Here is a 25,630-nt window from a genome sequence, read left to right on the forward strand (position 1 = left end):
TAGTCTGGCATTTGAGGGACCATAGACAGAGTGAAAAATCTGGTTAGTGTTGCTGCTTAACCCTTAACACATCTGCTTTAGAGTTGTTGACTTGGGTAACTGCTCACACCAAGCAAAGGAGCAGTCCTATTACTGGTCCAGAAGGGAGCTGCCCTAGAGTCTAGTGCACAAATGTAGCAGACGACACTTGCAACTAAAGTTTGAAGTATCCCAAGTCTTACCCTGAACCTCAAATTTAATGAGCATGAAACCCTAGACTCACTGATGGTCATTGTGATGAGACTGGGAGCTGTGGTGCCTGGCTGCTTTGCACTCAGCTTAGAATAGAACCTGGGACAAATATGCATAGCCTTTTAGTGGGTCTTCAGTAGATGAATATGTTCCTAGTATTTGGGTGGCAGCCATTTTTGACCAGCTACAAGCCACAAAGCAGATATGTTTAGGTCTTTCTGAAACCATGGAGGGAATAAAGCCAGAAGAGAAATTTTAGAAAAATATGTTTGTTTATTTAAACATTTGCAATTTTAATGTTAGAGGTTTGCCTCCTGCAGTATATCCACAAGCCTAGAACAGCAACAGCCACAGACCCAACAACCCCAGCAGTCACCAGTGCTCTCGCTAGGTCCAATGTTGAGTATTCTGAAGGATTTTTACCTGGAGGGGGAAAAAAAAAAAAAAAAAAGTCAGTCTTTGATCTCAACTGAAGCAATCCCACATCCAATCTCAGTTTTGTTACCTTCCAGTTTCAGAGTTTCTTCATCCACAGAAACAAAAGCAACAGGTCCTTGGGAAGTCACTGTTTTCTTCAAAGACTGAAGTTCAGCTGTTCTCCCTAAGATAAGAATGCAAGTTTAGATTCCTTGGATGTTCTTTTCAATAGCTTAGAAGTTTCCCCTTTAAGGGTTTAAAATTTGTATGAAAAAATGTTTACACCAATACTCACTTCTCCTTGGACCACAAGAAGCCACACAGCTGTCCATGGCAGATGGAACACAAACAGAAGCACTGCAGTGGAAGTATACCTGTGGGAAAGTTTGTACAGTTTAACCACAGCAAAGCATAAAAAAAGTTATGCCAAGAGATAAGCTGCATTACTTTACCAGGTCTCCAAGGGCAAGCTGGGTGGTGGAGTCCACAAATGTGAAAGTGCTGACCACAAAGCGCTGGTAGTAGCTTGGTATAGCTACAGCCTGTGAAGGAGCTCCAACAGGAATCAGCTGGCTCATGTAGTTGTCTCCATTAAAGGGGCACCTGAAACCATGAAAAGATTTAGAGTCCGCACAAATAAGACAGACTTGATACCACTGTCCTATAAACCCACCTGTCAAACAAGATGGGCCATTGAGGACGACGTGAAGGATCTGCAGAGTTGGTGGCCCAGCAGTCATTTAAGACAAGGACCAGGTTTGGATCTGATCTGCCGGTGATGCGGACCTCCAGGTAGATTGGTTCTCTGAGCACTTTGACCACAGGGTACTGTTGCTCAGTGTAGTATGAAGCATAGTCGAGACCTGTATTACATAACATATGTAGAGCAACAAGTTGAAGAAAAATGGCTGGGTTCAGGGACACTTGAAGGACTTTTGCTAGGGTTAGGTTACCTTTGCCTGACATAAGGAACCTATACTACCAGAGGAATTCTTGCAGTAATCTCCTTTACATTGAAGAGTTTAGATAAGAGTTATATACCAAAACCAGATTTGTACAAGTTTTAACTGTCAGGTCATGCTTGGGCCCACCTAGCACTAAATTCCCAGAAGCTGGCATATTAACAAGCCTGCCCTCCCCACATGGAGAACAAGCAGCTGATGTAAGCACTACCTACCTTACAATTGTGATCCATGCCACTTCATAATATTCTGAACAGGCAATACATAAAATGTCCAAGCTGTTGTCATGTCCTTCATATGGTATACATCTAGAAGTTCAGCGCAAAGCCTTGCCCCAGGAGCACACATTCATGTTATATCCAGCAACCAAGAGAAGATACCCTGTACTTCAACTATGCTAGTCAAACCATGAGCACCATCACCATGTCCAAAAACCTAAACTATGGCCTACTGATATGGGGGGGAGAAAGAACGCTTTTGATAGTCTAAACTGAGGGAAGACCATGAGCAGATAGGAAATTCACGGGGCAGAGAACAGATTGAGTTAGCAAGTTGTGTGGTCAGTAGACTGGTGAGGGAGCCTAGCTTTTCTGGTCTGATCACAAATACCAAAAGGATAGACTGCCTTCTGGCTGCAGAGCTTCAGTCCTAAGAGTCACTTGCTCAATATGTTATATACTGATAAGTTAAGATCCTGTATGACCACCTTTAATGCCATAGCAGGGTTTCAGAACATACCCCCATACATCTTGTCATCTGTAGCACCCTTCTAGTTAGAAAAAAAGTTTGAGCCTATTGTAGTCAAGGGATTAAATTGTTCCAATGTAAATTTAGATTGAAGCTTGACTTTTTGGGTTAAGTAGGTAAAATTTAGTCTTGGGCTACTGTAACCAGTGGAGCTGGGTTGAGTTAGGTCTGGTCCAGAGGCTGCATGATAGTTTGCTTACTCTTCACCTGGAGGAGCTGTGGTTAGAGCAAGCAAGGGAGGGTGTCAGCAGCTCAATGTAGATTAAGGTTGCCACCTCATTCCTTAAAACCAAACATGAATTGCACAGGTTCTATGGCTGATTGAGGTGGTAATTCAGCCCAGTTGTTGCCTTACCTGCAATAAGTTAAGCTTAGAACCTGTGTAATATGCATTAGATGTTAAAGCAATTAGGGGGCAACCTTAATGTAGCACCAACAAATCCCTGGCCCAGAGGATTCTGGGAGAAAGCATAGATAACCTTGAAATGAGCAGAATTCATAAAGGGAAAAATGTCTAGGGGTTGGTTTGCCCCCACTGGGCACTGCTGCCATGAGCTTTTCAAGTGGAGGCCCAGGCTGGTGGGCCTGGAGCCAACGTATGCTGCTAAAGGCTGTTGTCTGGATGATCTACTGGGGAGAGACTGCCTGCAGGATACTGGTAGGAGGCAACTTTTCCTGAGGCATCAGTGATATTTTAGAGACTATCACCCTTGTATGCATGCTACAGCAACTGTTAGTCAACAGCCCCTTCAAAAAGGGAATGACAAAGCCGCTTGACAAAGGAAGGCTCAACCTCAATACCATACCTCCAATCTGTCCATCTACTACACTGGGACAGTAGTAGTTTTTAAATGGTGTCCTCAAGTTTTACAGCAAGTTATTGGAGTAACTCATTCTTTAATCCCCATCCAAGTTCAACCCTTTAAGACATCAAAAGCCACCTTAGACCTAATTGAGCCAAGAGTGAACATGCACGTGTGCCTGGCTATGATGCAGGAAAAGACTCAGACCTACAACTGCTATACCTGTTGCTGCCATATCCATCTAGACACACTTGGGAACTTAATGTCCTCATCTACTGCTGAGATAAGCCCAGGTGTCTCCCAGGTTCAGACAGCTGCCATACACCCAAGACCAGCTTCGTACTCTCTAGCTGCTGTATGGAGTAAGGCACCCTGGGATATGAGGATAGGTCATCCGATATCCCAGGTGGCTGCAGGATCAGTCACTCACTGAGTGAATGGGTGGGTAGTCTGGACAATACCTAGGTAAACCAAAGTCATTTTTATACTGCAGAGGGCCACAACCAAAGGGCCATGCAAAGTCATGTAATTAGTACATTAGAGATTTGTAATAGCTATCTGGGTGCTCTGTACCAACACTAGTGAAAGCATGAGCCTGCCTTTAGCATTCTGAACATTTATATTCTCACCTTGTGCAATCCTCATCTCCAGCTCAAGAGGACCAGATGTACTAACAGGAAGAGGTGGTGGCAAAGTGTTCACTGTAAAGTTCAGCAGTGGAACAATACCAGTTTGAAGGAAGCTGCACTGCACAGTCACCCTAGAGAAATAGTAATGTATTAGATAATGGTTCTTGCCAACATTTGCGACAGGTTTGTGCATCTTACCTCAATGTACTGTCCCTAGTGATAGAAGATCCCCTCCATGTCTGTATTTGTCTTCTAGATTCAATAGTAGCTTTATAGCTCATTGGACCGTTGGGCACCTGGGTGAAAAAAGAAAGTCAAAAGCTCAGTCTGCATATCCTGGTTTGGAACTTTAAAAGCAATGCCACCCACCTAAAGTCCTTGCAACTTACAGTAGCACATTCAATACCTACCAAGATGTTGGATTACAAAATGGTGGCCTTTTGTACACCAGAACCCCACAGAAGTGTGTTATGAATGTTTTAGATAACCACAGCAGGTGGCTTAATGGTGCAGTACAACTTTCAGTACCTATTAAGTCAATAGTGTGATCTACAGCCATGCCATTCATGAAATTTAAATGGCTGCCCCTACCAAGTCATGTAGTGATCTTTGGCTAGCTCTTGTATGTTGGACTGCAATGACCTTTAGATGCAAGGTGGCAATATTCTGACACTAGTTTTAAGCTCCCCTGCCAATAGAAGAGAAGTGTCATCTGTATGTCCATGTACACTACTGTAGGCCAAAAGTTAAAGCTTCTAGGAAGAGGCTTTTTTTGGGTGGCAGGGCTAGGACAAGGGGTGGCTGCCCTGGGTGCAGTTGGAGATTGAGGGTTATTCTTGAAGGGTGGATTTATGTGAAGAGTGATTTGGTGGGAAGGATTTGGGCTAGAAAAGGGAAATTTGAAGGTAGAGGACTGGTGCTAGGAGGGGAGATAAATTTGAACTAGAAGATAGTATGTTTTAGGGAGAATTGACTTAAAAAAAAAAAAATTATTAAGTGACAATGTTTACACAATGCCATTTTGCATCTTCACACTAGGCAACCTTGTCCCCACCACTGTTGGGAGGGATTTGTGAGAAAATGCTGAATACTTTTAATGGCCCCCCTATGTGCTGTAAAAACTCAATGCCAACACTAACCAGCTTTTGAGATTACTGTAGAACTCTAGGGGAAACAAAAAAGCTTCCCCCATTTTGGATAGAGTAAAGTAGGGTTATAACATGTTTTATAAAGGAGACTTCCCTTTACTTCTAGTCCCATAGCCATAAAAAGGAAATCCCTGCAAAGGGAATTCCTTGGGGACTCCCAGGTCACCAGAACTAGTGTCCCCAGAAAAGCAAGAGGGGGAATCTTCCAATGTGATTCTTTACTCTAAATGTAAAGCAGGACGAGAGGGGTACTCTGCCTAATGGGGCAGAGACTGCAATGAAAACCTGAGGGGGTTCTAATCCCTTTCTACCATCCAAAAACTTAACGTTTTGCCTTTGGTTATACTTTAAATGCTAGAATGCATGGAGCCTGAAGATGCAATACCATTTTGTGCAATAGGTAAACCAATTCACCACCAAGTGAGATCTCAGCCAAGACTAAAATTGCAGCCATGTTTCCCAATTTATCAAAATGTGGCCTGCAAGCATCAGTCCTAATGTCTCATTAGACATCATATGCATAACATGTACAAGAGGTTAGCCTTGCTAGCACCAATGAGGATCAGGCTTAATGGCAGGTCTAGTCCTAGCTGCTTGAGGGTCAGACTTGTATATCCAGACTGTACTGCAATACCTACCTGATTTGCTGTGCTACAGGACAATGGGAACCTGAACACGACAAAGGAGTTGGTGTTCTCTACTGTCAGCGCAGTGCAGGAGTCCAATCCAATCACCCTGACCGAGTCCAGATGTAGAGATGGTATGGTGAGATCACTGGACACTGCAATCACCATGTTGCCATCCAATGTGCACTGTGTGGTCACTGCAGAAAGGAAAAGTTGGGTTGTTACCATGTAGATTAGACATACAATTACCTAGTCATTGATATTGCAGTATTTTGTTGAATAGTCTAATCCACCCAACATTTGTTCCAAGTGGAATTATACAGGATGGACCATAGAAAGTCTTGAACACCTGGAGGGTTGTCAGCCTGGAAAAACATGGCCAAGTCCAATATAAAATGCCAAGACTTGGGTAAATCCCATTTATCAATTTAAACAAGTACATGTCTATACTGGGCATAAAGTCACCCTTAAATTAGGAAATGCAAGTTGAAGTGCTTTAGCTATGCCAAGGTGCTAGCAACTATACCTGACAAATAGGTTACGGCCAGCCACTAGGCTAGACCTAGGCATGTTCAGGCTGATACTGCTACCCATCAGTGTGTAGAAAGCAATATCCTACTTACACTTATTGCCAAAGAAACAGGGCTTTGTGGAATCACTTGGGGAGTAGCAGCATCCCATCGCTGCACAGGCGTCGCTTGTTACAGGTGTTCCAGCACAGGCTAGTTTGTCCCCTTGAGTAACAGCAGAGCAGACATCACGGCTGGGGGCATCCAGAGCATCTAACAAGAAACTAAAGCTTAACATGCATTTCAGCGAGAAATATGCATAGAAATGCAAAAAAAGGAAAGTTAGAAGCTATGCGATTCACCCTTCTGTCCCAATAAACCTCCCCAGTAATGAAGCACAAGCTACATGGTGCTCCTAGCAGGGGACCATGCCATGAGTATTCCCATTTAGAAAACTTAAATTGATCACCATTCTGGATTGGACATCTCTTCTCAGCCTTGTATTGGTCAACTACACCATCATCAATTTCTTCCAGAAGGAGAACCATCATATATTCACCATCCTAAGAAAAACAAAGTTAGCGTTACAATCAATTTTCTCAACTCTAATGATCCATAATCTCCAATAGCTACACCTGTTCAATTGCTTGGTAACACAAACTGCTAATCAGCCAATCACATGGCAGCAACTCTGCTTTTAGGTGAGGACTTGCTAAAATTCAAATGGAGCATGAAAATGGGGAAGAAAGGGGATTTAAGTGACTGCATATGTCATGGTTGTTGGTGCCAGATGGGCTGGTCTGAGCATTTCAAAAAGCACTGACCTACTGGGATTTTCATGCACAACCATCTCTAGGTTTTATAGAGAATGGTCTGAAAGAAAACCACCAAGTGGCAGTTGTGTGGATGAAATGTCAGGAGAACGGGCAGACTGATTTGAGATATGGCCACAGTTAACTGTTAAAATGGACCAAGTTCTGAGGAATGTTTCCAACACCTTGTTGAATCTAAGAAGGAAGTCAGTTCTGAAGGCAAGAGTAGGTCCAACCTAGTACTAGCAAGGTGTACCTAAAAAGTGGCTGGTGAGCATTTGTGCCAATGGTCACCAGCATGGGATATGGCCATTTAAGTGCTGACAGAGTGCAAAAAAGACTGGGGCAACTCAGTCTGAAGAGTTGGTTGTGTCCACCTAAGGAATGCATTAACATAATTAGGTTTGGTTATAGTTTCTTGGGATTCTACTGGAACAATTCCACAGCTGGAAAATCCAGTTGGCCCATTGACAAAATGTCAGGTTTGACAAGCTTACCTCTTCTCTTACATAACATCCATCATAAGCAGCAGCAACCACCACTGTGTTATTGGGTCCTTGTCCTACCCAGAGCCCGCAAGCAGAGTCGTTGCTAAAAATCTGAAATTCATCCTGGAAATCTTTAAAAGAATGGAAAAAAAAGTTAAAAGATGTCTACTAAGACATGGTCACAAAAAACACCAGCTTAACTTTTGAAGGCAGATTTACACCAGTCAGCTCAAACAGCACAAGGTGTAGACAGTCCTAGTAAACATTTTACCAGGGGCAGACTGAACTCATGGGGCCCCCGGACAATAGGGAATTATGGGGCTCCTGTCTCCTTGTCCACACTCAAAAGCCTATGAAAGGTATCAAGGGCATCTCATGGGGCTCCCTACTGATCCTGGGCAGTGCCCCAGTGTCTGAATGGTCAGTCCACCCTAATACAAACCTTTATCAGCACAGACTGACAGTGCCATCAATTTTAAAAACCAACCCCCCCCCCCCCCCAACTCTATCTCCATGTTTTAATTGGAGAATTACAAAAAAAAAAAAAAAAAAAAACCACCCCCCTCTAGCTATGACCATCTTAAAGGACAGATGGTTTTACTGGCATCCCAGAATCCATATGCCCTTAGCTCAAGCATGTATGAGACTGTACATAGCTGAGAAGGCTCCTCTCCTGAGTGAGGATGCCCCATAACTTATGGGAGGTGTCAATTTTGTCAAGACTAAAAACATTAAAGTGTACACCCCAGCTTTAAAATACAGCCAATATAGCTTTGACTGCAAGAGTCTAGTCCTGCCGTAACAAGTATCCCATTCACCAACCCCATAGTAGCACAAATATAGTATGACCACCATGCTCTGCTGGCATGAACAGATCTGACTGACGGCACAGCTCCTGCTTCTAATAGTTCCTCTCCAAAGCTTCAACCATCATGCCTTTGAAATGCCATGGGGGGAGGGGGGAATGTCAAAGCCAAGTTAGACAAATTAACCTGCCCCTCACTTTGCAGTCTAATCTAGATTTGTAACCCCCTACATCTAGAATCCAGCCACCAGTTCTGCAGACATCTTCCAACTGGAGTTGAGACTAGACAGTCCCTCAAAACTTGTCAGGGTTCAATTGATTCAGGACTACATGGTAGAGAATTTGCAATTAATACATTTGTATAGGATTGATATCCTGCTCGGCATTACCTTAAGGCAATTGTGAAGTCTACCCCTCCATGTAGAAAACTGGAGCACTCAGAAACTGCTACAGCTGTGCATGGCAACCAATCATCTTATCAAGCTGTGACAAAACTTGGAAGCCAATGGTTTCTATGGAGAGCTGCACCAGATTTTGCACTCTCCACTTTTAGTAAGTCAGCCCCACGGATCCTTATTGGAGATATGCTACCCCCATCCACCATGCTACCCCCATCCACCATGCTACCCCCATCCACCATGCTACCCCCATCCACCATGCTACCCCCATCCACCATGCTACCCCCATCCACCATGCTACCCCCATCCACCATGCTACCCCCATCCACCATGCTACCCCCATCCACCATGCTACCCCCATCCACCATGCTACCCCCATCCACCATGCTACCCCCATCCACCATGCTACCCCCATCCACCATGCTACCCCCATCCACCATGCTACCCCCATCCACCATGCTACCCCCATCCACCATGCTACCCCCATCCACCATGCTACCCCCATCCACCATGCTACCCCCATAGCTACCAGCCAAATAGTATAACCACCCCTACTTTCAGCCATGTCCACCCTTCACCCCCCAAGAATTTACAAATTAAAGCAGTTTTTAAACAAGACTTACCCAAAACTCTGATGGAAAAGGCCACCCCTTCAACAGGCATAGAAAAGGACAATTCAATTTTATCCAGAGAACAGTGGAGACTAGAAGAGCCATCAAAGTGTCCTCTGGCACCAGAAAGTGGCCAGGACAAACTGAGGCAGCAAAGAAGCAGGGCTAAGCTCAATCCTTCTCTAGAAGAACCCATCTTGGATGATCAATTGCAATACTGACCCTCAGCCCTGACCGGAGATTTATACCCTGGAGAGAGGGCCGGGCTTCCAGTTGATTGGACAGGGATTGGTATGCACACAGGTGATCCCAATATTTGCAAAGGTGGCCCAGAACTATCGATTGGGGGTTTCATCAAACCAATTCAAGGTTCATGCTCTGGACTGATTAGGAACATGACTGATTACTGCTTTGTGCTTTTTCCTTTTTTAAAAATGTTTTCTTGTGCTTTTTATTTTATATGTTTCATGAATGTGCAGAATTGGGCGCTGATTTATGAAAACTGGAGCAAGTAAGGAGAGAAAGACTGGGCTACTGCCCATAGCAGCCAATAACCTCATCCAAGGGCCACATTTTTGTTGCAGCTTCACGTTTTCAATGTCAAGCCCCAAGTTTTAGGGGTTCTGAGGGGTCACATATGTTTTTGGCATTAAGTAGCAAGCAACAAAAGTAAAAGCCACAGGGCCATCAGCGGCTGGGTTTTATAATCTGTCCTAGTTAGGCTACGTTCACACTAGTGTTGTGTGCAGACGGCAGAGAGGCGTTTGGGAAGCGTTTTTACCGCTTCCCAAACGCCTCTGCCAATTCTAACAGGAGCGTTTGCATTGCGTTGCGGCAAAACGGACGCCTCTGGTTGAGTCAGGAGGCATTGAAGCCTCGTATTCTAGTCTATGGTGCCGCTCGTTGCGACGCGGTTGCAGGCCGTTTGCGGAGCAGTAACATCATTCAAACTGCATTATAGGCGTTTGTGGGGCGTTTTTAACGCTCGGCAAACGCCTAGCAACCGCCGCTGAACCGCGCATGTGGCGTTTGCGGAGTGTTAAAAAACGCTCCGCAAACGCTGGACCAACGCTTGCCAAACGCTATAGGGGCGTTTGGCAAGCGTTGGTAAAACAGCCAAGTGTGAACGAGCCCTTAGGGTTGCCAGCTCCTCCATTTACCCCAGATCGTTTTCAGCAGCGTTTTTAGTTTTTGCAGAAACGCACTACAGTCCATTTAACATGATTTCCTATGGGACAGGTTCACATCTTCGCGATTTCACCCTGGTGCTTTTATTGGAAAGGGTCGGGGACTCTTTTGAACGCAAAACGTTGCGTTTTTGGTTCTATAGACTTCAATGGAAACGCTGCAGAAAAACAGGTAGTACATTTTTTATGCGTTTTTGCTGTGTTTTTTTTATGCGTTGCCTAGCAACAAGAAAAAAAAGAAGAAAAATGCGGCAAAAATGCATGTGCGAAAACTCAACACAAAACGCACTGCAGAAACGGATCAAACGCAAACTGCACAGACGTGAACCGAGCCTTAAACCTGAACACATATTAATTAAACAGGCTTTTTGGCTGATTAAGGTGGTCATTAAACTCACTTATGTTCATTAACCCTCGGTTCACATCTGCGCGGGTGGTGCCGCTGCGGATCTGCATGAAAATCCGTGCAGCCGCACCACCCGCACAGAGGAATGCAGACCCGCGGGCAAGTGCCATTACTTCTAAAGGCACGCCGCCCGCACTGGAAAATGCAACTGTACTGGGAACCTCGGCTGCGTTTTCCAAAGAAGTGCCGGGACTTCTTCCCTGCGTGTCACAGGCAAATGAATGGGCTCTCATGCCCATGCAAAACGCGGCCCGCATGGCCGCATAGTTGTGAACCGGGGGGTGAATTAGCCTCAGAACCTGTGTAAATAATATGTATTCGGGTTTAAAGGGATGAGGTGGCAATCCTAGTCGTAGGCAGGGGCGGACTGACCATTTGGAAACTCGGGCACTGCCTGAGGGCCCGGGGTCAGTAGGGGGCCCCATGAGATGCCCCTGGTACCTTTTTCATAGGCTTTTTTGAGTTTGGGCAAGGACACAGGGGCCCCATGATCCCCTCTTGCCCGGGGGCCCCATGAGTTGTCAGTCCGCCCCTGGTCGTAGGGCTCATTCACAGTAGTGGCTGGGGGGTGGTAAAGCCCTGCAGCTGAGACATGCCTTCCCCCTAGGCAGCAGCCAGGACTGCAAACATGCTGCAGCCACAATGCTTTGCTTCGCGGCAGGAATTATACCCCCCTGGCGCTACGGCCACCAAACTAAACCCATTCAAATGAATTGGGCTGCTCAGCAAGCAACTGTATGTGGTTGCGGTGTGCTAGTGCAACAATCAAGGGTTTAAAACAGACAGTGAGTTGGCTCTGAGGAAGAGGTTGTGTCCTCGAAACGCGTTAGCCAGTTGGTCATCCAGGGTTCCATCGTATGGACTCAGATGTTGTTTGGATCATACATCTTGTTCAGTTTGACATGCCTGTGTTATTATGTCCGTTGTGAGTATGATACCTATTTTTGTTTCTTTAATAAATTATTTTAAACGATAATGCACTAGGTCGGTGCGCCCTTTTTCTGTTTCTCCATTTGTATCCAATGAGAAGGTGATACAAACCCCCTCACCGCCTGTCAAATGCTCTCTGAAGAGCGATCTAGATTTGAATCGCTCTTCAGAGAGCATTTGACAGGCGGCGAGGAGATTTTGTATCACCTTATCACGGTCTGTTTTAAACCCTTCCGAGACCAAAGCTTGCGTGAACGACCCCTTATAGTGCTATGGATGGTGCTCTTGATGCTTGCTTGTATAAATTGTATGCATTTCTGAATGCATTTTACAGTTTATAGGCAGTTGCGTGCATTATAATGCATTTCCACAAAAGCCAGCTTAAAGGGTTGGTTCACAGCAGATCCATTGGGGTGCTTTGGGCCGTGTTGCCTAACTCAACCACAAAACAGTAGCAAAGGAAATTCCGTCAACTGGTGCTGTTCACACCTGTGCTGCTTTGGTTTGTTCGGCAATAAAACGAAGCGCAATGCGTTGCTGTAATAAGTCTATACAGCACATCCTACCGCAACGCATCACGTCTGCATGTGATTGGAGGGTACAAGAAAAACAATTCCACGAATAAAAAAAAATACAAATGAATGAAATAAAAAAATCTAAATAAATAATAATACAACTGATAATGGTAAATGATTTAATGAACAAACAAATAATGAAGGAAGTGAGGTCACAAATTAAGAAAATGACACACCACATGACCGGTGACATCACTGAGAATGCAGCCTATCCGTTCACTAGAGAGCGGTGACATCACTGAGAGCACAGCCTATCCGTTCACTAGAGAGCGGTGACATCGCTAAGAATGCAGCCTATCCATTCACTAGAGAGCGGTGACATCACTGAGAATGCAGCCTATCCATTCACTGGAGAGCGGTGACATCACTGAGAATGCAGCCTATCCATTCACTGGAGAGCGGTGACATCACTGAGAATGCAGCCTATCCATTCACTAGAGAGCGGTGACATCACTGAGAATGCAGCCTATCCATTCACTGGAGAGCGGTGACATCACTGAGAATGCAGCCTATCCATTCACTAGAGAGCGGTGACATCACCGAGAACGCAGCCTATCCATTCACTAGAGAGCGGTGACATCGCCGAGAATGCAGCCTATCCATTCACTAGAGAGCGGTGACATCGCCGAGAATGCAGCCTATCCATTCACTAGAGAGCGGTGACATCGCCGAGAATGCAGCCTATCCATTCACTAGAGAGCGGTGACGTCGCTGAGAATGCAGCCTATCCATTCACTAGAGAGCGGTGACATCGCCGAGAATAAAGCCTATCCATTCACTAGAGAGCGGTGACATCACTGAGAATGCAGCCTATCCATTCACTAGAGAGCGATGACATCACTGAGAATGCAGCCTATCCATTCACTAGAAAGCGGTGACATCACCGAGAATGCAGCCTATCCATTCACTAGAGAGCGGTGACATCACTGAGAATGCAGCCTATCCATTCACTAGAGAGTGATGACGTCACTGAGAATAAAGCCTATCCATTCACTAGAAAGCGGTGACATCACCGAGAATGCAGCCTATCCATTCACTAGAGAGCGGTGACATCACTGAGAATGCAGCCTATCCATTCACTAGAGAGTGATGACGTCACTGAGAATGCAGCCTATCCATTCACTAGAAAGCGGTGACATCACTGAGAGCGCAGCCTATCCATTCACTAGAGAGCGGTGACATCACTGAGAATGCAGGCTATCCACTCACTAGAGAGTGATGACGTCACTGAGAATGCAGCCTATCCATTCACTAGAGAGCGGTGACATCGCCGAGAATGCAGCCTATCCATTCACTAGAGAGCGGTGACATCACTGAGAATGCAGCCTATCCATTCACTAGAGAGCGATGACATCACTGAGAACGCAGCCTATCCATTCACTAGAGAGCGGTGACATCACCGAGAATGCAGCCTATCCATTCACTAGAGAGCGGTGACATCACTGAGAATGCAGCCTATCCATTCACAAGAATAGACACCCCAGAAGCCACCAATGACTGATCCTCCATATTTCCTCATTTTCTCGGCACGGTACGTTTGGTGTTTCCTGACTCGGCTCAGATTTGTCTGATTTTCCTCGGGGATGAAGAGTGAGGGTGGCGGATTGTATCCTCTCAATGTGTTTTCTGTTTATTCTTTTCTCTTTCTTGATTGTATTAATCACTGGGTCTGTTCCCTGGATTTGCAGACCGCCGTTGTTTGTTCTACAGACAAATCCTCTGTTCTGAGCGTCCTCCTTGTGTACAAGTTGGACAATCCGGAGATTCCTTCCAGATCTCTAATATGGAGCCGGCATTATTATTTTTTTGAAGTCATAAGTTGTATATAAACATCGATGTTTTTTTCTCATTTCCATCGTACAAACATCAAAGATGGCGGGATTCCACGGCAGACCACCGCAGAGTTCATTCCGAGACATACAAGGACAATTATTATTCCCAAAAATGGCCATTTATCTATTTATTGACCACAGAGGACCAAACAGGATTGTTTAATCATTTATCTATAATATCTCCTCGTCAGTGTTTATTTATTATCATCTTTATGTTTAAATCTGACCTCCAGCCTCCCCTTCAGTCTTGCACAGGTGTACCAGCTCCTCCTCTTCAGTCTTGCACAGTGTTATTAGCTCCTCCCCTTCAGTCTTGCACAGGTGTACCGGCTCCTCCCCTTCAGTCTTGCACAGGTGTAGCAGCTCCTCCCTTTCAGTCTTGCACAGGTGTACTGGCCCCTCCCCTTCAGTCTTGCACAGGTGCACCAGCTCCTCCCCTTCAGTCTTGCACAGGTGTACCAGCTCCTCCCCTTCAGTCTTGCACAGGTGTACCAGATCCTCCCCTTCAGTCTTGCACAGGTGTACAACTCCTCCCCTTTAGTCTTGCACAGTTGTATTAGCTCCTCCCCTCCAGTCTTGCAAAGGTGTACCAGATCCTCCTCTCTAGTCTTGCACAGGTGTACCAGCTCCTCCCTTTAAGTCTTGCACAAGTGTGCCGCCTCCTCCCCTTCAGTCTTGCACAGGTGTACTGGCTCCTCCTCTTCAGTTTTGCACAGGTGTATCGGCTCCTCCCCTTCAGTCTTGCATAGGTGTACCGGCTCCTCCCCTTCAGTCTTGCACAGGTGTACCGGCTTCTCCCCTTCAGTCTTGCACAGGTGTATTAGCTCCTCCCCTCCAGTCTTGCACAGGTGTACCAGCTCCTCCCCTTTAGTCTTGCACAGTTGTATTTGCTCCTCCCCTCTAGTCTTGCACAGGTGTACCAGATCCTCCTCTTCAGTCTTGCACAGTGTTATTAGCTCCTCCCCTTCAGTCTTACACAGGTGTACCGGCTCCTCCCCTTTAGTCTTGCACAGGTGTACCCACTCCTCCCCTTCAGTCTTGCACAGTTGTATTAGCTCCTCCCCTTCAGTCTTTCACAGGTGTACCAGCTCCTCCTCTTCAGTCTTGCACAGTTGTATTAACTCCTCCCCTTCAGTTTTACACAGGTGTACCGGCTCCTCCCCTTCAGTCTTTCACAGGTGTATCGGCTCCTCCCCTTCAGTCTTTCACAGGTGTATCGGCTCCTCTCCTGGACTGAAGCGGCTTCCTCTGATGTCACTGCACACTGTGAGCTTCTCATAATGTGCATTAGAAGCTGCAGCAAACCAGATAGCGCTCCTCCTGGGTAGCCCCTCTTGCAGTGACGTCAGGTATGAGTCAGCACCCATATGTAGCACTACCTCCTTAGGAGTCGCTAGAAGATTTGGGTCCCCCTATAGTCCTGCCCAACCAGGCATCACACATCTTCATAAAAGCTTGCATCCAGAGTCAGAAATCAGTTCTCGGGCTTTGGTTTTGTTGTTTTATTTAGGAGATTTGAACTGGGATGGGGTTAGGGGTGTACGGGATGCCCAAGGGTACCAATGACTGAGGACAACTTCCTGAAACTATATAGAAGCCTCCTCTGCAGCACAGTTTTTGATGGAGAGCTAGCCAGGGTCTCCTCACTGTACCACCCAAGACCTTAGATGGACTTCTCCTCATCAGTCAGCAATCTGGAGATATCCCTGAAAAGGGGATCTGGTTCCTGTCATCTTAAGAGTTGAACAGTCACTGGCAGATGGCTAATCTGGTTTTCCACCAGAGTGCTCCTTCCCCTATCCACCCAGGGGGTGCAGGTGTACTCGCTCAGATCTGCTCCTGTACCACTTGTGAATTGGTGGCTGCTACCAGGCCTATTAGCTGGGCTGCTCCTTCCCTGCCATACAGGTGGTCCTCTCTCAGGAGGGCCGGTGAGCTCTGATCTTTCCTCCATTCCAGCTCCAGGCCTGTAGGTAGGCCCCTTCCCACTGGGCCTCCTCACAGCCTCCTTCCTTCAGCCTCACATCTTCCACCCGAACTCTCCCTGCAACTCTCCTGCCACTGAGCAGGCTCCAACACTTTTAAGGGTGTCCAGCCCCTTGCCAGCCTCCTGTTGGGGATTGGCTAGGACCCCTCAAGAGTGCAGCTAGTCACTCCTCAGATCCACCCACTGCCTCTAAGACCTTCCTCCAAAAGCCCTAGAGCAGGGGGAAATTCCAGAGGGGCCAGCCTACAGAGCCTCGTCCCTCACCACAATTTGACCCCTCTCTGGCTATTTCACCTGGGCTGCTGCTCAGCCCCTGTCTAACCACTGGCGTCTGGCTCCCCCTGGCTAAAATAGGAGGGTACTACACATATATAATTCAGGCAGGGAGGAGCACAGACACTTGGGGCCTTGGAGCTAAACACCCCACACCTATGTAGATTTAACCAGCATATGTAGGCCCTGGGCAGGGCAGGGCAGGGGGGGAGCTGAGAGGAGTAGACCTGTACTCAGGAAGACCTGGCTGTAGTCTTTCGTTCCTTATACAAGTGGGGGCTAGGGCGGATTGCTAAAGGCTTTTTAGATCAGTCCAAGAGTTCCTTGGGAGAGGCTACTTCCTTAGAGGGTCCCCAGAGAGGTGTACCTATGGAGGAGGTATCTACAGAGAGCCCAGTTTGGTGAGTACTAATGACCCCAGGTAGAGGGCATCAGGGAGATGGCTGCTAAAGGTACGGCATATGCTTTCACATGTGACTACTGCAAACTGTCCACTAAATGTGATTAACTGTGTATTGTCAGGTGACTTCAGCTTGTATGTCGATGTGATGTGTTGGGGTATATTTTTGTTTATCAGAAATATCCCAGTGGGGGGCTAGACATGTGCTGTTCCGAATTTTCATTATTCGGATGTATATGAATTTCCAAATATTATAGTAAGACATTTAAATGAATCCAATGTAATGAAACAAAATTTCTTCTGAAATAACAATTGACCCAAATTCAAAACGAATTCGAAAACTAAGCACGGGTTCACATATATGCGGTGCGGTACATCGCATGTGATTCGCACAGGAATTCATTCCTGTGCACATCACATGCGATTTGCGGTGCGATCGGAGCCGTACATTTTGTATGGCTCTAATCGTACTGCACCCGCACCAAAAAGGTGCAGGACCCTTTTTTGTTCTGCACTAGAATCGGTTTGCACGGGTATTCACACCTATGCGATCCGATTCTGCACATTGCACCGCGTTTTGCGGACCGCTTTCGGGGTGTTAACATACACACCCGCAGCAGTTTGCATGAACGGGGTGCTATTCTGATGTGGTGCGGAATTCACACAGAAAACGCTGCAAATTCCTATTAGAAAAATAAGCATATTGCTGACTATTGCTGATTTCCTTCAAAGACTGTGTATTAGTGTTAATATAGCCATCTTCCGAAATTCGAATTTCAAGAGTAGCAGCCAGGGCAAGAGTCAGCTGGGTTATCAGAGGTCAGGGCTGAGGGCTCTGCAGGTCAGTTCCTTGATACCTTCCCCTGATCTAGAGATTTGGAGAAGTCTCTAGAACTCAGTGGGTGGGGGTGAGGAGGGGCTGGCCTGCACACTTAAGGGACTTTGGCCAATCCCCAAGCAGGAGGGTTGGCATGGGGCCAGGGCAGCCCTTGATTGTAAGTGAGCCTGCTCAGCAAAAGAAGCGTTCGGAAAGTGGAAGATGAAGTGAGAGACTGGGATGCAGGAACCTGGGAGGGGGCCCAGGAGGAAGGGGCCTACCTCCAGGCAGAATCTGGAAAGGAGGATCGCTGGACCTTACCAGTCCCCAGAGGGAGGACCAGCTGTAGAGCCAGGGAAGGAGCCAGCCCAGCAGAAGGCCTGAAGGCAGCTACCAACCCAACCAGCCTGCAGGTGAGGAAAAGTGAGTCATCCTACACCCCTTTGGGCCAGATAAGAGGAGAGGGCATTCTGGTGGGAAACCTGACTAGCCCCCATCTGGGACTGTGCATTTAAAGCAACAGATTCTGGGACTCCTTTCTCAAGTATTCCCTCAGTTCAGCTAGATGAGAAGAGGATTCATCTGGGGTCTGGGGTGAAACACCAGGAGAGGCTGGAAATCTCTCTGTAGAATCTGCTTTATAGACACTTGTACATAGTTGCTAAGGAGCTTGTCCTCAGTTTCAGTTTCCTTGGGCATCCCATACACCCCTCAACCTCAGTCAAGTTTAATACCCTGCAATAAAACCTAAAAAATAAGCTCAAGGTGTCAGGGATCTCCTCGATCCCTGCCGCGATGGTCCCGGCGCAGGCGCACTAGGTCCGGGCCGGCCGCGGCGTTCGAGTTCGCGCATGCGCAGTAGAAGCCGCGGCCGCCCGCTGGGCACCAATGGCAGCGCAGGGCAGGATATTTAAAGGTCCCTGAGCTGTCATTTCTTTGCCTTCTGGTCTTATCTGCTTCCTGTGATCCTGTACCTGTGCCTAGTAAGTTTATTGACCCGGATTGTTTATTGACCTGCTGATTTCTCCTGCCCAGACCCTTGCTTGCCTGACCTCTCTCCCTGGATGCCCCTCATTAGATCTGACCTCCTGTTGCTGACCTGGCGTGTGACCCGACGATTCTCTGCCTGCTCCCTTGTACCTTACCGTCCTCTACCTTACCGACTCGGCCTGTCTGACTACGCACTTGCTCAGCCATCCATCCATCCATCCCATCGGGGTCACCCGACCTCCTCACATCTGGCTCTCCCTGGTTGGAGCCCCTGGCGAACACCCCTACCACTGACAGGTGTGCTCAGTAGAGGCGACCTGGTCTCGGGGTACTACAAGTCCATCCCCACCATCAGGGGCTCTGGTGAACAAGTACCCTGGGGCTTAGACTCCGCGCTCTGGGCACACCTGACCAGTGGAGTGCTAGTGGTGCCGCTCGGCGGTCCCTCACACAAGGACTGTTCACTGTCTCATGTGTGCAATTTGGAAGAAAATGCATGTTGCCTGGCTCTTAGGACTATAGGGGAACCAAAAAATCACAACAACTCCTAAAGGGGTAGTGCTACATATACAGTATACAATATATTTTCAAAGGTATTGAGACCCCTGCCTTTCCACGCACATGACCTTTATTGGCCTCCCAGTCTTAGTCCGTAGGGTCCAATATTGAGTTGGCCCCGCCCTTTGCAGCTATAACAGCTTCAACTCTTCTGGGAAGGCCGTCCACAAGGTTTAGGAGGGTGTCTATGGGAAGGTTGGACCATTCTTCCAGAAGCACATTTGTCAGGTCAGGCACTGATGTCGGGGGAGGAGGCCTGGCTCGCAGTCTCCGCTCTAATTCATCCCAAAGGTGTTCTATGGGGATGAGGTCAGGACTCTGTGCAGGCCAGTCAAGTTCCTCCACCCCAAACTGGCTCCGCCATGTCTTTATGGACCTTGCTTTGTGCACTGATGCGCAGTCATGTTGGAACAGGAAAGGACCGTCCCCAAATTCTTCCCACAAAGTTGGGAGCATAAAATTGTCCAAAATGTCTTGGTATGCTGACGCCTTAAGAGTTCCCTTCACTGGAACTAGGAGGCCAAGCCCAACCCCTGAAAAACAACCCCGTACCATAATCCCCCCTCCACCAAACTTTACACTTGGCACAATGCAGTCAGGCAAGTACTGTTCTCTTGGCAACCGCCAAACTCAGACACGTCCATTGGATTGCCAGACAGAGAAGCGTGATTGGTCACTCCAGAGAACACGCTTCCACTGCTCTAGAGTCCAGTGGTGGCGTGCTTTACACCCTGGCATCTGACGCTTTGCATTGCACTTGGTGATGGAAGGCTTGGATGCAGCTGCTCGGCCATGGAAACCCATTCCATGAAGCTCTCTACGCACTGTTGTTGGGCTCATCTGAAGGCCACACCAAGTTTGGAGGTCTTTAGATATTGACTCTGCAGACACGCTTCAGCATGCGCTGACCCCGCCCTGTCATGTGACGTGGCCTACCACTTGGTGGCTGAGTTGCTGTTGTTCCCAGTTGCTTCCACTTTGTTATAAACCCACTAACAGTTGAGCGTGGAATATTTAGTAGCCAGGAAATGTCACGGATGGACTTATTGCCCAGGTGGCCACCTATCACAGGACCACGCTTGGAGTCACAGAGCTCCTGAGAGCGACCCATTCTTTCACCAATGTTTGTAGAAGCCGTCTGCATGTCTAGGGGCTTGATTGTATACACCTGTGTCCATGGAGGGGATTGGAACACCTGAATCACATGATTGGGAGGGCGGGGCCAAGACTTTTGTCAATACTGTATAGTGTATGTTATAGGTTTTTATGAATGTGAAATTTTCCTATATAGTAATGAAAGGCACTTATATTCCTCCCCAGAAATACAATTACGGTACTTGTCTGTTAATTCACCGGATTTATTTATATATATATATAAATATATATATATATATATTTTATATGTTTTATTTAAATATATCACAAATATATATATATTTTTATGGTGTCTCAGGGTATATGTGAGGTATTTCTAAACCGTGATGTATACAAAAATCAGTAAGAAATTGTTTATGGTGGTCTGAATCTGCCTGGGGGAGGTCTGAGCCTCGAAGTATAAAGTAACTCACGGCTCTGCAGGGTACATTATAAAGAAGATCATCCTGCTGTTTGGTCAGAAATTTGATATATTTTGGCTGATTTTTAATGCTACTTCTGAGTCCACAAAACTGTATATTACTGAGAAGACATCATCTGATTACCGGCAACAGCCAGAGTGCAAAACACATTTATACATTTGTACATTCATAGATGGATAGATAGATAGATAGATAGATAGATAGATAGATAGATAGATAGATAGATAGATAGATAGATAGATAGATAGATAGATAGATAGATAGATAGATAATAGATAATAGATAGATAGATAATAGATAGATAGATAGATAGATAGATAGATAGATAGATAGATAGATAGATAATAGATAGATAGATAATAGATAGATAGATAGATAGATAGATAGATAGATAGATAGATAATAGATAGATAGATAATAGATAGATAGATAGATAGATAGATAGATAGATAGATAGATAGATAGATAGATAGATAATAGATGGTAGCTGGGTTAAACAAGGGAAGTATAGATTGTACAGGTGGACAAGGAGTGTAGGTTGAGGGAGATGTCTGGTGGACAAGGAGTGTAGGGTGAGGGAGATGTCTGGTGGACAAGGACTGTAGGGTGAGGGAGATGTCTGGTGGACAAGGAGTGTAGGTTGAGGGAGATGTCTGGTGGACAAGGAGTGTAGGGTGAGTGAGATTTCTGGTGCGCAAGGAGTGTAGGGTGAGGGAGATGTCTGGTGGACAAGGAGTGTAGGGTGAGGAAGCTGTCCAGTGGACAAGGAGTATAGGGTGAGGGAGATGTCCGGTGGACAAGGAGTGTAGGGTGAGGGAGATGTCTGGTGGACAAGGAAAGTAGAGTGAGGGAGATGTCTGGTGGACAAGGAGTGTAGGGTGAGGGAGATGTCTGGTGGACAAGGAGTGTAGGGTGAGGAAGCTGTTCGGTGGACAAGGAGTGTAGGGTGAGGGAGATGTCTGGTGGACAAGGAGTGTAGGGTGAGGGAGATATCAGGTGGACAAGGAGTGTAGGATAATGGAGATTTCTGGTGGACAAGGAGTGTAGGGTGAGGGAGATGTCTGGTGGACAAGGAGTGTAGAGTGAGGGAGATATCTGTACAGTGGAGATCTCTTCATGAATTGTATCAATCTTATTTTTGAAGTGATTAGCGATCTCCTGGGCAGTGAGTGAGTTGGTGGGTGGAGGTAATGAAGGACGAAGTAGAGAGTTAAAGGTAGAAAGGAGTTGACGGGGATTGCGTGAGAGGGTGTCAATGAGAGTGATAAAATAGGTCTGTTTGGCAGTGTGGAGGCAGGAATTGTGTTTTTGGAGGGCAGATTTGTATTGATCAAAGTCATACTGGGACTTAGTCATAGACTACAGACGCTCAAGAGTGCGCTACATTTTTTGAGGCATCTGGTATTGTCTGTTTGTCAGGGTTGTAGCGGTCGGGGCCTGATTCTGTGTGTAGTAAGGGGGCCAATATGTCCATGGTGGATGACAGTATAACTGTTGTAGACAGAAGAGGCCAGGTTGGGGCAGAACATGGCTGAGAATTTGTCACAGAGACAATCTGTTGCAGAAAAATGAAGAGAAGGTTTAAGATGGCAAAGTTTCTTGAGGTTACTGTGAGGTAGTTGGATGACAAAGAGGAGGAAGAAAAGGAGAAAGTGAAGCTAATAAGAGAGTGATCAGAGAGAGGAAAAGGAAAGTTGGTGAACTTGCAAGGAGTGCATAGGTAGGAGAATACAAAGTCAAGGCAGTTGCCATCAGAGTGAGTAGAAGCATGCGTCCATTGTTGTAGGTCAAAAGAGGAAGTTAGACTCAGAAGTTTAGAAGTAGCAGGAATGTTAAGATCAACAGGGATGTTGAAGTCTCAGAGAATGATTGTGGGAGTTTCAGAAGAGAGAAAGTAGGGTAGCCAGGTAGATAAGTCATTATAGAAATTCGATACCGGTCCAGGAGTCCGATAGATCACAGAAATTCTCTAAGAAATTGGAGAGAATAGACGAATACAGTGAGCTTCAAATGAGAAGAAGGACAGAGAGGTGACTGAAGAACCTGAAAAGTGCTCTGAGGGGATAGGAGGATTCCAACTCCACCTCCCTTCCATCCACTAGGCTTGGGAGAGTGAGTCCAGAGGAGGCCTCCATGGGAGAAGGCAGCAGGAAAGGGAAAGTCAAATTCATGAAGCCAGGTTTCTGTAATTGCAAGTAGATTAAAGGAGTTTGTGATAAAAAGGTCATGGACAGACAGAGTGGGCATTCCAGAGGGCACAGGAAAAGGGGAGGCTGGTTCTAGAAGAAGAGGGATAGACACCAGATTGTGTGGATTGCAGCCGTTGTTAAAGGATAGGGGATGCTGTGTGTGTTGGTTAAAGGAAAATGATGGTGGCCCAGGATTTGGGGAAAAGGGGAGAATTTGGGCACTTTCCTGAGCACTTTCAAATTCAAAAGGAATTCAGAGGCTGACACATCCCTCCTCCCTCTGCATTCTTCTTGCCATTGCTTGTCTCAGGTAAGTGATCAGAGCCGAAACAAACTGCAGCTTTGAATCAGCCGTCTCCTTCCTAACTGTTGTAGGATCTCTACGGCAGGAGGGGAGGGTGGCAGGTCAGGCCTCATGACTAGAGTTAGAAATCATATTAAAACATAGGACAAAGTACTATATGTACTTTGACTCATAGGGGACAGAACTGTAAAAAATTATAATGATACATCTTCTTTAAGTCCAACTCCAACCAAGGAACTCCCCTAAAAAAATGACTCCCTCTAACTAATCAAAGGAATTAAAACAAACCTAAATGCCTTAATATGTGGTCAAGTGATGCACAAAGTCTTCTCTTATTTAAGCTGCAGAAAGGAGGATCTTACTTTGGGTGACCTCACCGCTGCCTGGTGATATGGACATTTCCAATTGAAAATGCCCTAATTGTCTAGTGTACATCCATGGTCACGTGATGCACCGAGTATTCACTTTTTTAGGCTGAAGAATGGGAGGGTCTTACTTCGGGTGGCCTCATCGCTGCCTGATGACATGTCCACCATTCCTATGCATTCCTCTTGCCATTGCTTGTCTAGGGAGAGTGCTCTGAGCTGCGATAAGCTGCATCTACGAATCAGCCGTCTCCTTCCTAGCTGTTGTTGGGTTGGCCAAGACAGGAGGGGAGGGTGGAAAGTCATACCTCATAACTAGAGTTAGAAATCACTTAGAAACATGGGACAAAGTACTACATTTACTTCATCCCATAGGGGACAGGACTATAAAATAAAAATTATAATGACAGCTCTTCTTTAAGTTGAACTCCAACCAAGGAACCCCCCTCCCTAAAAAATGACCCTCTCTACCTAATCATAGGAATTAAAACAAAAAACCCCCAAATGCTCTAAATGCCTAAATCCTTGGTCATCTGATGCATCGAGTCTGCTCTTTTTTTGACTGTAGAATGGGTGACCTAGTCGCTGCCTGGTGATATGTCCTCCCCCTGAATTCCTTCTATAGTTGCTTTTGTTGAGATAAGCTGCATCTCTGAATCAGCCATCTCTTTCCTAGCTGTTGTCGGAATGGCCACAGCAGGAGGGGAGGGTGGCAGGTCGAACCTCATAACTTTGTTAGCAATCACTTAGAAACATGGCACAAAGTACTACATGTATTATATCCCATAGAGAAAAAACATTAAAAGATAACTCTTCCCCTTACATATAACTTCAACCAAGGAACCACCCCCTACAAAAATGACCTCCTCTAGCTAATTGCAAGAATTAAAACAAAACAAACCTGAATACCCTAAACATTTTTTTGCACTATAATTTCATATATGTTGGGTATAACCCCAATACACGTCATTATTTTCCTACGAGATCCCATTGGGGTTGATTTGCTAAAACTGGAAAGTGCAAAATCTGGTACAGCTGTGCATGGAAGCCAATCAGCTTCTAACTTCAACTTGTTCAATTAAGCTTTGACAATAAAACCTGGAAGCTGATTGGTTTCTATGCAGAGCTGCACCAGATTTTGCACTCTCCAGCAGGGGCGAACTGACCATTCGGGCACTCGGGCACTGCCCGAGGGCCCAGGGTCAGTAGGGGGCCCCATGAGATGCCCCTGGTACCTTTTTCATAGGCTTTTTTGAGTTTGGGCAAGGACACAGGGGCCCCATGATCCCCTATTGCCCGGGGGCCCCATGAGTTGTCAGTCCGCCCCTGCCTTGGACCCATTTTCAGACCCTACGCTGGTGCAGTGGGTCCTGAGTTCCTCCTGGTGCAGACAATGCCCGGCCTCATGTGGGGAGAGCAGGGGCAGACTGACCATTCGTGCACTCGGGCACTGCCTGAGGGCCCGGGGTCAGTAGGGGGCCCCATGAGATGCCCCTGGTACCTTTCATAGGCTTTTTTGGGTGTGGTTTGAGTGTGGGTGAGGACACAGGGGCCCCATGATCCCCTATTGCCCGGGGGCCCAATGAGTTGTCAGTCCACCCCTGCCTTGGACCCATTGTCAGACCCTACGCTGGTGCAGTGGGTCCTGGGTTCCTCCTGGTGCAGACAATGCCCGGCCTCATGGGGGGAGAACAGGGGCGGACTGACCATTCGTGCACTCGGGCACTGCCTGAGGGCCCGGGGTCAGTAGGGGGCCCCATGAGATGCCCCTGGTACCTTTCATAGGCTTTTTTGGGTGTGGTTTGAGTGTGGGTGAGGACACAGGGGCCCCATGATCCCCTATTGTCCAGAGGCCCCATGAGTTGTCAGTCTGCCCCTGCCTTGGACCCATTGTCAGACCCTACGCTGGTGTAGTGGGTCCTGTGTTCCTCCTGGTGCAGACAATGCCCAGCCTAATGTGGGGAGAGCAGGGGTGGACTGACCATTCGTGCACTCGGGCACTGCCTGGGGTCAGTAGGGGGCCCCATGAGATGCCCCTGGTACCTTTCATAGGC

The 25,630-nt window shown here is 46.8% G+C and overlaps 1 protein-coding gene across 1 annotated transcript in view; it reads right to left on the minus strand.

Annotated features, from left to right (window-relative positions):
* Positions 1 to 484: 484 nt before the first annotated feature.
* Positions 485 to 25,630, minus strand: part of LOC149451647 (zona pellucida sperm-binding protein 4-like) — a 34,630-nt gene continuing 9,484 nt past the window's right edge. The window contains exons 2-12 of the mRNA XM_089690366.1: positions 7,382 to 7,503; positions 6,542 to 6,635; positions 6,187 to 6,345; positions 5,576 to 5,760; positions 3,988 to 4,085; positions 3,790 to 3,920; positions 1,322 to 1,511; positions 1,101 to 1,251; positions 944 to 1,022; positions 737 to 832; positions 485 to 654 (exon numbers count right to left, since the gene is read on the minus strand). Coding sequence (XP_089546492.1) covers positions 509 to 654; positions 737 to 832; positions 944 to 1,022; positions 1,101 to 1,251; positions 1,322 to 1,511; positions 3,790 to 3,920; positions 3,988 to 4,085; positions 5,576 to 5,760; positions 6,187 to 6,345; positions 6,542 to 6,623 — 1,317 coding nt within the window. The 5' untranslated portion in view covers positions 6,624 to 6,635; positions 7,382 to 7,503 and the 3' untranslated portion in view covers positions 485 to 508. The remainder of the gene's footprint in view (positions 655 to 736; positions 833 to 943; positions 1,023 to 1,100; positions 1,252 to 1,321; positions 1,512 to 3,789; positions 3,921 to 3,987; positions 4,086 to 5,575; positions 5,761 to 6,186; positions 6,346 to 6,541; positions 6,636 to 7,381; positions 7,504 to 25,630) is intronic.

This window comes from Staurois parvus, unplaced genomic scaffold (genome assembly GCF_062004578.1).
Source record: "Staurois parvus isolate SC_StPar_1 unplaced genomic scaffold, SC_StPar_1.0 ptg000529l, whole genome shotgun sequence".
In the NCBI taxonomy this organism is placed as follows: domain Eukaryota; kingdom Metazoa; phylum Chordata; class Amphibia; order Anura; family Ranidae; genus Staurois; species Staurois parvus.